General features: G+C 44.3%; 1 protein-coding gene across 11 annotated transcripts in view; it reads right to left on the bottom strand.

The window, feature by feature from the left end:
• Positions 1-6,773: 6,773 nt before the first annotated feature.
• kiaa1109 (KIAA1109 ortholog) overlaps positions 6,774-11,028 on the bottom strand; it is a 63,962-nt gene continuing 59,707 nt past the window's right edge. For all 11 annotated transcript variants that reach the window (XM_035419363.1, XM_035419362.1, XM_035419368.1 and 8 more), the window contains 7 exons: positions 10,383-10,600; positions 10,039-10,290; positions 9,700-9,903; positions 8,698-8,892; positions 8,438-8,572; positions 7,769-8,018; positions 6,774-7,532 (listed from right to left, as the gene is read on the bottom strand). In XM_035419363.1, the coding sequence (XP_035275254.1) occupies positions 7,316-7,532; positions 7,769-8,018; positions 8,438-8,572; positions 8,698-8,892; positions 9,700-9,903; positions 10,039-10,290; positions 10,383-10,600 (1,471 nt within the window). In that variant the 3' untranslated portion in view covers positions 6,774-7,315. The remainder of the gene's footprint in view (positions 7,533-7,768; positions 8,019-8,437; positions 8,573-8,697; positions 8,893-9,699; positions 9,904-10,038; positions 10,291-10,382; positions 10,601-11,028) is intronic.

The raw sequence follows: 11,028 nt of genomic DNA, 5'->3' as shown, positions 1-11,028 counted from the left end.
GTAGCTCCTAACAGCTGATACCAGTGCTAAGTTCCTGTAGCTCCAAACATCTGTTACCAGTGCTGACCCCTGTAGCTCCTAACAGCTGTTACCAGTGCTGATCTCCTGTAGTTCCTAACAGCCGTTACCAGTGCAGTTCCTAACATCCAAGCATCAAGGGAAGGGCACAGGAATGCGAAGGACAATGGGGAAGCACATTGTGCAAAACTACCACCCCACATCCCTTCGTCCCGCTTTCTCCAAAAATCCTTCAACTGCCATCAATTTACTGATTTAAAAAAAAATGATTTTTAGTAAATTTAGAAGGAAGATGTTGGGTTTGTTTGGTTTTGGTCATTTATTTCACATGTGCAACATGAACCAATGCAAAATGCCTGCTGGGGTGTGATCAATGAAGCCTACTGGTCAGAGGCTTGGATATACGTGCCAACTAAGTTTGAAAATCTAAAATTATATTTTATTTCAGGCGGTGACATTTACCACCTATTTACTGTAGTCAGTACAAACCTTAAGAAGAAAACATCTTAACATCTTTTAAAATGGCAGGTGAGAGTAAAAGCAAAAGTGAAAAAGTGGATTTTTTTCCTAGCAGAACAAAAATGTTTTTTTTTTTTAAGTACAAACGCAAGTCTTTTGAGGTAATACCTGCTGATAAAATCTTATCAAGATCTTACATTTTTAACCTTCCCAATCTTTGAAAAATCTGAGTCCGCACCAATGAGTAGTAAGTTTCGCTAAACACCCACCACTTGCAAAGCAGCCTCCTAGTTTTCCGGTAACAAAAGTTTCCTTATACTGGATCTAATAATAGACAAAGCACTCTGGTCTTGAAGCTGGTGGCATCAGCAACATTCACTGGGGGGGGGAAGTGAAATCTCTCGGGAGCTGGTGTGGCTTGAATTCAACCACTAATCCTCAGAGCTCCTGGGTGCAAATTCAATTTATTAAATCGGGTCAGTGAATGGACTTTCACACTTCCCAAAGCCGGTGAGATGTTACGTCTCTTTGCGGACACTTTGAGAACCTCCAGTGGCCACAATTAATCATAAAGCAGTAGCCAGCTGGTCAAGACTGTAAGAGGAAACTACCACACTCATATAATTCTGATATAATCATCAGAACTCACGCGTAGTTTTGCTCGCCGCATTATTAGAAAACCTTACCCCTAACCAGCAGCTACACAACAAAGGCAGCTAGATTGGATTACACACAATTGCAGCATTACAGATGAGCACACTGTTTACTAAAGCGCTCCACAAAATGAGTCGAAATGCAAAATTGAGCCATGAAAGCAGCTTATGCCCAATTAGCATCAGTTATCCTTAGTTCACAGGGAACGTGTGCCTGTGCAGAGCTTTCATTATGTGGTTTGATAATTAGAGGAGAGGAGAAAGTAAGCAGTGGAAGAATAGGGGGAGTAGACTTGCAGAAAGGTCAGCCTAGATTAAGGTTTGATAACTTCTGGATGGAATTTTGAACTTCTCCGATTGTACAGACTCAAGTGCTTCAGCAGGGCTTAGTAATTTTTGCCAAACACCCACCTCATGCAACTTGCCAATGTGGACGTGATGACCCCTGATCTACTTCAAGCCTGCACACTTTAATCTGCTTTAAATGCATTCACAATTTGTACTTTGGTTCTCGGTTAGCATAGTTAGGTTACACCGGTGCTTCAGCGACGCGGCGTCGTACATTGCGGACGTGAATCTGATCACCGTGACTCAATGCAAACAACCAAGCGATTCGCAAAGCACAAAATGATTTATTCTGAGAATTAGAATTAGCCATCACATCCCTATCACTTCCCTATCACATCCCTATCACTTCCCTATCACTACATATTATTATATATTTAGCATTTGCATTTTAAATAAATTTTGTTTCTGAAATTGATTTAAAGGTGATCATGATTGTGTGTGGAAAACAGCCGTTAGATGTGCAGGCATACTCCAAGTAGCCATACCTGGAGAATGAACACTTTTATAAAGATTAATATTTCAGTATCTCTAATCCTAAAACCTCTCAGATTTGACATCATGCAAACAAATTTGTCATCTGGATATTGAAACATCCACCGTGGATTCATTCATTTAAATAATGTTATTTAAGTCATTTCATTCAAAAACAATTTGTAGTAAAAAGTGCAGGGGTTTCCCCCACCTAGACTGTCTATCCCCATTGATCTCCAAAAGGTGTGTTTGTGTGCTAGATATGAACTCAGACCAGCCTTTTACAAGCAGCATAAACCTCATCACTAAAGATCTACAGTCCTTTCAGCAACAATGTATCTGTCATTAAGGAATACGATGTACATTGCGACATAGTAATTAATAATGATAATGAAGTAAATGGATAATAGATGGCAAACACATGACTCTCCAATGTGCACGTTTGTTTAGTGTTGAAGTCAGATGTGATGCATCCCACTGGAACTTAAATTTTGGGGGGTTCAAACAAGGAAAATCTTCGCCTCTGAACAGATGTTTTTGGTTTCCTACAGCATACACACCCAATGAACCCAAAATTTCAAAAAAATGATGTGAAAATTTTTTTAAAAAAGTGACTCCTGCCTCAATATGAAGGTAACCCTGTGCAGTGTCCCACATCTGCTGGGGTACAGACCAGTACATTCAGGGGTTAAACCACAACATCCTGCAACTGCTTCAGGGAAGGAGATGGGGGGATGGGAGGGTTTCGGGGATCTGGCTGCAGCGTTGTCTGTGAAGACTGAAATCTGGCAAATAATTTTTCAGTAGCACTGCACCTGTGAACCAGGGAATGTAACTTCTCCAGCGGTGGAGCCAGACATCCTGGCAGTGGTATCTCACGAATCTCACCAGGCAAAGTCAACACACAAAGCCGCAAAGCCCTCACTTGGGGCGCACACACATTCTGTGTACCCCTGATTCTGCACAGGGGAGAGTGTAAACACTCCCTTCCAGCAGTAATGTCAGCATCGAAGGTAAGCTCGCAGATACAGGGCTGGGTGCTCACGGGGAGGGGAAACCTCAGTCATCTGGGGGTGAGCAGGGACTTCACCATACTGAAGCCACTGAGAAAATTCCTCAACCTAGTCATCATTTGGAAATACTCGCAAACACACACATGCAACACTTTTACTTCTACCCACCCGCTCTTTTCCACACTCAGCTCGGTATAAATAAGGAGCTGCTCGCACCCTAATGATCAGAAACTCTCCAGAGCTGCCTTACATCGCCCGACTTGGACCCCTGAGGCTCACAGACGCACCATGAAGCCCAACAATGTGAACACCTTCCTGGGACTCGCTGCTCTATGTCTGGTCCTGGCCAGCTCTTCTCTAGGAGCTCCATCCACAAATTGGCAGAAATGGGAAAGTATAGAAATTGGCGATGAACTGCTGATATACCTGAAGGACATGGAATCATATGTCTGCGTAAGTTATCCTTTGGCAAATCGTACATGAATATGTTTATTGTAAAGTTGTGATATTTGTGATTTACCCCACAATTGTCTTCCATTATTTTTTTTCAGAATGGGACGTACTCCAGTACCACTAACAACAAGGTAAGCATCTGTGTATTTGAAATGAATGAACGCAGAAAGGGAGGGTTGGGTTTGCTTACAAAGTTACAAAGTGTGTAATAATTTTATTTCAACCCAACCCAATTATCAAATGAGCCTTCAGAAAACATGAGTATAGTAATGTGCAGAGTGCTCAGTTTACAAAATATGAGCATTCTGGTGTAAGTCTGTATGTTCTGTAAAAGTACTTGCATTGGCCAGAGAGCCACACTTAGCCACTGCCAAGCTTTCTCTCATCGCACACAGTGCTTTCGCATAGTTCAGTAGCACGCAAACCAAGGTGACTTCAAGCATCTGAAGCAGAGGAAGTAAAGGTTGCCAGTACAAAGAAAGTCTAACCTCAGGATTGTGCTATGAAACACCAGAGGCCTCCACAGAGCCCAGCATGCACACTGATAGTAGGTGTTAAAGTATATCAGGCTAAAGCTGTGTTCTTTCATTTACAGGACCGAAGTGAGAACTGCTTCATCTACGAACTGGAGAACATTGAAAAGGCCTGCTGTACTACAATAGGAGACACAAAATGTCACAACTTAGTTTTTAACGTCAGACGCCATGCGAAAGCTTTCTACGAACCCAATGTAAGTATCACAGCTTGGGAGGGCGGAGAGTATAAACTATAATCTGACGGGGTGTTCTGCAGGTGATGGTCATGTTTTCTCTTTCGGGAATATTAATTAAACATTAATTTATTTTTCCTCTGTTTCTACAGAATTGTACGAAGAGCTCGTGTGAGGGATTCGAACCGAAGACGTTTAAAGACTACATAAAAGACTTTCGGAGTTTGGTACAGTGTAAGATTGCTATGCTGCACAGTACCAAATGAGTTAATATGAGGTAGCTAAAGTTCTTCAACCTGAAATTTGGAGTTCACCACTCATCTGTACAGATTATTGTACACATTGTAATACCTTTGAAAAAAAAAATTAGTGCTACTCTAACAGAGTTAATAAAAATATTAAAATACTTTAATTAATTAGCCAGAGCTTGCAAAACGCAACTATAGACTTGACTGTATTCAAGGCATTTCTGAAAGGGAATCCACTGGTTTGTACAGTCTGGGAAACTCTGGCTGACTGGGCTGGACTTTGTGATTGTGTAATAATCAAAATGAAAGTTTAGATAAAATCTGTACACCTGTTCATATATTACAGTCCTTCCTAATCATTACACTTGAATGTATTTTGACAGAGACTCTAACATTTGTTAAAAAACTGTGAAAAAATGTGGCAATTTGTATTTAAATATTTATTATGCTTATTTATTTATTTATTGCTAAAATGTATTTATATAATTGATGATGATGACTGCCATTTAAATAAATCTGAAATACCTTCAGAATGAGTTCCTGATTACTTTTTCTCATGAGAAAAATGTTCCTGTGGGCCAAATGAAAGACACATTTGCATATTTGTTTCCTACATCAACCAGGGACGTACACCTTTGGCCATTTTTCCTTTACACTAGGGTTGTACACAGAGAGGTAGCTGCAAACAAGGGATTTCCCAGCCTTCCTCAACTGAGGTCATTTATGCACACACGCACACACACAGCACAACGCACACACACACACGCACACCCACAAGCACACACACACACACATACACAGCACAACACACACATATGCATGCCCACAAGTACACACACACACACACACACACACACAGCACAACACACACGCACGCCCACAGCTCAACACACATGCACGCACGCACACACACACAAACACACACACAATAACGCACACACACACACACACACAGCACAACACATACACACAAACAGGTGCATATTAACACACACACATGCAAACGCAAGCACACATACACACACACAGCACAACACACGCACATGCACGCAAACATACCCACAAACACACACGTGCACACGCACGCACACATGCACACAAATGCAAGGAAATACATGCGAACATAAGCAAATGCACACATAGCACAACACACACGCAAACACATGCAAATACGTGTATTTATACATACGTATTGGGTAAGTGACAGAATTTTTGTTTTGAATCTGTACTCCAGCACATTGGATTTGAAATGAATATGAGGTGCAGACGGTGGGCTTTAATTTGACGGTATGTATATCAATATTGGGTGATCCTTGCAGGAATTACAGCCCTTTTTCCACATAGTCCCTCGGAGGCAGCTGAAATGGCAGCGGTTTTCTACGTTTATGTGACGAAGAGCGCCTTCACGCTGACAGGAAACCAAAAGATAAGATCAGCCGAGCAACATCTTGTTAAGAACTCGACTGTGAGAAAACGTGGTCACTTCCATGTCACTGCTACAAAACTTTTTTTTAATCACCCACACAGACTGACGTACCACAGACACACAGAGTCATAGTAATATCATCTGCACAGTCTCGTGCGAATATCAGACACAGACTTGTTCAAGTTTGAGTCCATTTTCTGCTGATGCACTGAAGGTTGAGCACATATGTCCAAATAGCGAGGCACTGGTCAAAACAGCATCAGGAGAGGGGGTGAGGGGGGGGTGGGGGAGACACAGGCACAGCTCCCAGAAGAAATTTACCATGCAGCAGAGCAAGGTTTCAACCCAAATCAGGTTTTTGCCAGGATGTACTCCGGTTGATATTCATACATTTATATTTATATATTTTTACATTATATATTAAATGTATCACACTTTAATGATCCCAAACACGCCATGTTCTTCAGAACACCTATAAAACATAACATTCAACTGAATTAAACCAAAAAAAAAAAAAAAAAAAACTCAACACATGCAGTGACTAGATCAAATCTTAGAATCCACCGTCCTGGATTTATGCATGCCAAAACCATGCCCAACAAGGCCGAAGCACCTCGATAAAATATTTACTCGCGCAGAAATGGTGTTTAAAACATTTTTATTACATTTAAAACCCGAGACAAGAAAAAAAAAAAAGTTCTTTTGCAGTTTACCTGTTCGCAGTGGCAGGCAGACGCTCGGTTTTGTAGATGACAGCTCGATCCCGTCACACTGCCCTTACATACGACATGTAGCCATACTCCTCTTGCATGGAAAACCCGTTCGCAGGACTGCGTTCCAGCGGACCACCCCATTTACAGACACGTGGAACCATTTACATATTTGTGAAATCCTTTACATATTTGTGAAACCCCATTCACATTTCTGTGACTTTTGCGGCAAAAATACCCCCACAGAACTTGATCAGTCCAAAGAGAGAATAGGCTGAATCTTTAATTGCGGCTGCTTCCCACAGTAAGCACAAAGCATTCACTGTAAACAAAAATCTGAATCTTTTCTGGGTGAAAGCAAAGTGAAGCTGCACACCTGAATCAAATCGGAACACATGATGGCCATGATTTTATTATGTTAAAATCAACACATATCAAATTCACATTAAAGTGTCAATACAGTTATTTTATATACATTAGTCTATTGCACGTTTCATTAAAAAAAAAAGTCTAAGCAGCCACGTAACATTAAATCCCTACTTTCTGTTCAAAATATACATAATACAACAGTTGTGCAACAATTTGGGTCACAACTCCATACAGTGGCAGCATGCACCACAGTAAACATTTCCAAGTCACATGGTCGGGCAGTAGCAGTGGGTGCCTATGGGAAATGCAGTTTACAGTAGCGAGGAGAGATCCAGTGTTTGTAAAATGAGCATTTTGTTTTCATGCTGAGTGAACCCTTGGACTTATATGATAAGCATTTCACATTTGCGGGTTCAGACTGAGCGACAGACTATGCTGCTAATGTTCATCTTTCTCTCTTCCTTTCTTTTCTTTCTCATCTTGCAGTGCGGTTCCCATTTTCTTTATGAGGACCGAGAGAACCTTGTCCAGGGGGTCCATCACACCTCGCTGAAGCCACTTGGGAATTGTAGTCCTGGCGTGATGGAAGCCAAGCTTCTGCAGAATGTAGTCCACCCCAACTGGGTCAATTTTCCTTCCGGTCCAGGAAATTAACCTGAAGGAGAAAAAGGAGGGATTTTCCAGTAACTACAAGAACATTGTTGGAATGGCTGAGAGAAGGCACAGCAAAAAATGAACAAATATAAAAACAAAAAAGCTGGTCACTGCTTTTTGCACCACCTACTACACAACCTGTGCAATTAGAAATGCTCTTAATTTCACAGCTTATTGCCAGGCCATTATAGCCCATAAAGACCTGCTCTCTTGTCTGAATACATTTTGGGCGGTTACCTGAGGGTGGGCTCCAGGTGCCAGGTGTTGCACATGAACTCCCTCCAGTCCACGGTGGTGTAGTTTATGGCGTCCTCCTTGTCCTTGTCCTTGTCTTTGTCCTTGTCCGTGTCCTTGTCCTTGTCCTTGTCTTTGTCTTTGTCCTTGTCCTTGTCCTTGTCTTTGTCCTTGTCGGTGGAGTTGTGGTCATGCGAGGTGGTGGGGCTCTTCTGGCCGGGTCGGGCAGAGAAGATCCGCGGGGCAAAGAGAGCTGTGAAGACCAGCCAGATTCACTTAGTCCCGATTCACAGGGTATCTGCAGGGAAACCCGCCTACAGACCTACACAGCTGGGCTAACCCCAACGCTAACCCCATGCCTATCCCCCACCCTATACCCTTAATCATAAACCCTAAACCTAGCTCTAACCCCTACCCTAGACCTTTAATCCTAAACCCCTAAACCTAGCTCTGCCCCAAACTCTAAACCCTCAATCCTAAACCCTAAACCAAGCTCTAGCCCCAACTCTATACCCTAAACCCTTAATCCTAAACCAAACTCTAACCCCAACCCCAACCCTAAACCCTTAAATCCTAAACTGTAATCCTAGCCCTAATACCCCATTTCATATTTCATCAGTTTATTTTACGGACAGAAGTGACGGGCAACTGCCGCTACTAGACCAGCCTCACCTTTCTCCTTCTCCTTCAGGTAAGCCGACACAAGGTCGTGCAGGAACATGATCAGCTCTGCGTCCATGGTGACGCAGATGTGGTCCGTGAACTCGGTCACCACGCTGCACTCCACCTTGGGCTTGCTGCTGGGGTCTGCAGGAGACCACAGCGAGGTGCGTGAACACGGGGAGCTTCCGAAGAACAACAGTGACATCACCAGGAATCACGCAGGAATACTGTACCTCATCCACCCCCCCCCCCCCACACGCTGGTCTTACCGGCCAGCGAAGGCTCCTCGGGGTCCTGCACGTGGATGGACTTGAAGTCCAGCTGCATTCTGGGCAGGGCGAAGATGGTCTCCGTCTCGTGGTTGTAGCTGGAAGACCCGCGGAAGCCGCTGAGCAGGCTGGAGCTCTTGGCGGCCGCGCTGCTTTCGGGGTTGTTGGCGTCCACGTTTCGGAGGAGGTTGAGCTCTTTAGAAGAAGGACAGGACACTCAGATTGAAACGGCAGCACTGGGACCTCTGCTGGACTCCAGAGACATGCAGGATAAGCAGCATTTTTCATCCTTAGGAAAGCACGTCATTTATACTGGCTATGTAATAACCTTACAGGTGACTCTGAAGTTCATCTTTATCGTATTCGGTAATTCACGCCGACACATTGTGATTGGGTGTTTTGTTCATACTGACGTAGAGCATGCAAAACCTTAAAGAGATTTGCTGAACGGTTTATTGCCAGCAAGTTCGTCACTGAAGGACAATAAACATAAAATCTTGAATCTTTAGAGCCGTTATGACCCATCCAAACTGATGTTCAGTGGACCTGATTGTTGTTTCAAGGACACAGATGTTGGACCACTTCCTCTTCCAGGCGTATAAAACTGAGCAGCACAAAGCATTGGCCGGCTGGCTGATGACAATGAATGCATGCAGAATGTATGGAGAAAGGATTGGAAAATGGATGGATGTTAAATGGAGAATGGGTAGGAAATGTATGGGGAATGTATATTGAATGAATAAAGAATGGATGCGGATTGGACAAGGAATACAGGAGATCTCGCTGCGGGAAAGGACTGGATGAGGAATACACGGAGAATGGATGAAGAATGGATGGGGAATGGAGATTGGATGGAAAATGGATGGTGAATGGAGATTGGGTGGGGAATGGATGGTGAATGTACAGTAATTAATAGAGAATGGATGGGGGTTGGGAGAGGAACATATGGGGAATGGAAGGAGAAGAGATGGAGAATGAATGGCCGATGAGCGTGTTGTATACCTTCGTTCCGCATGGCGGTGACATAGTTAAACCACTCCTTCACGCTGGCCACTCCGTGGGGCGGGTTCTCGTGCCGCCTGCGTGTGATTTTGGTGATGGTTGCCATGGGGCTCTCCAGTGCCCCACAGGGCTTGGTCACCATAGTGTTGTGGCCCAGATGGAAATCTAAAGTCTGCACGATGTAGGTCGAGTCGTCATTGGAACCTGCGGGGAGAGGAAGAGGAAATGGCTTTCAGAGGAAAAGGAAATGGCTTAGATGAGGCCTGATGAATATCCCTAAGAAGGAACACTAGTGCTAACGTGCTAACGGGCTGTTACCCAGGCAGCCTACACACTCACCATCCTCCAGGACCTTCTGTGCCTCGGTCCAGAAGGCAATATTGGGCTCCTCCAGGTGAAACAGGGCCCAGGACTTGGACCGGAAGTTTGGTCCATGGAAGCAGGCCAGGGTCATGTGGTTGCCATGGAGACTCATGGAGCCCCCCAGCTGCACGGCGTCCTCGGGGAGGGGCATCTGGAAGAGGGAGATGTGGCACCCGGCGACCACCTTCAGCACGTCCGGCCAGTGGCGGTGGTGGGCAGCGTCCATGTCTAAAAGATGAGACAAATCATGTAACTCGACAGGCCAAGAAACCTCCCTCAGAGCCTGAGTGGATTCGGGCGCAGGGGGCGCTGGTGCTTACAGAGCTCGGCAGAGCCCTTCTCGATGTTGACGATGGGAGCTTTGGGGGGCATGTAGTGGACAGGGCCCCAGGTGGAGAGGGCACGCTTGCTGGTGTCAAACTGCTGGGTGAAGAACTCCTGCAGCTTCATGCCGATCTTGATGAGGTCCGGGGTGGTGGAGCGCGAGATGATCACCTGGAAGATGTCCCACTGCAGGTCACCATGGACGAAGATCTCGCTGCGGGAAAGGAGCAAAATCCATGAGCTCCGGATCAGCTGCTGACAAGGAACGTGAACCATGACCAGTTCCAAATGCTACACTAAAATGATGTCCATTATTGCGTAATGTTTGGGGTGTGCAGAGTGGTTTTGGATGGGTGCATGATATTTCTTTAGGGATTTGGATGGGAGTTTGATATATGTTTAGGGGTTTGGTTTTGGATGGGTGTATATCTCTTAATGGTTCAGTTGGGTGTATGATATCTCCAGTTTTTGATGAGAGTATGGTCTCTCTTGAGGGTTATGGATGGGTGTATGGTATCTCTCTTGGGTTTTAGGTAGGTTTAGGATATATTTTTAGGATTTTGGATGGGTGTATGGTACCTTTTTAGGGGCGTGGATGGGTTATTTCTCTTTTGGGGTTTGGATGGATGTGGGATCAATCTT

This window comes from Anguilla anguilla, chromosome 5 (assembly GCF_013347855.1).
Source record: "Anguilla anguilla isolate fAngAng1 chromosome 5, fAngAng1.pri, whole genome shotgun sequence".
Classification (NCBI taxonomy): domain Eukaryota; kingdom Metazoa; phylum Chordata; class Actinopteri; order Anguilliformes; family Anguillidae; genus Anguilla; species Anguilla anguilla.
This window is presented reverse-complemented; position numbering and strand designations above follow the sequence as displayed.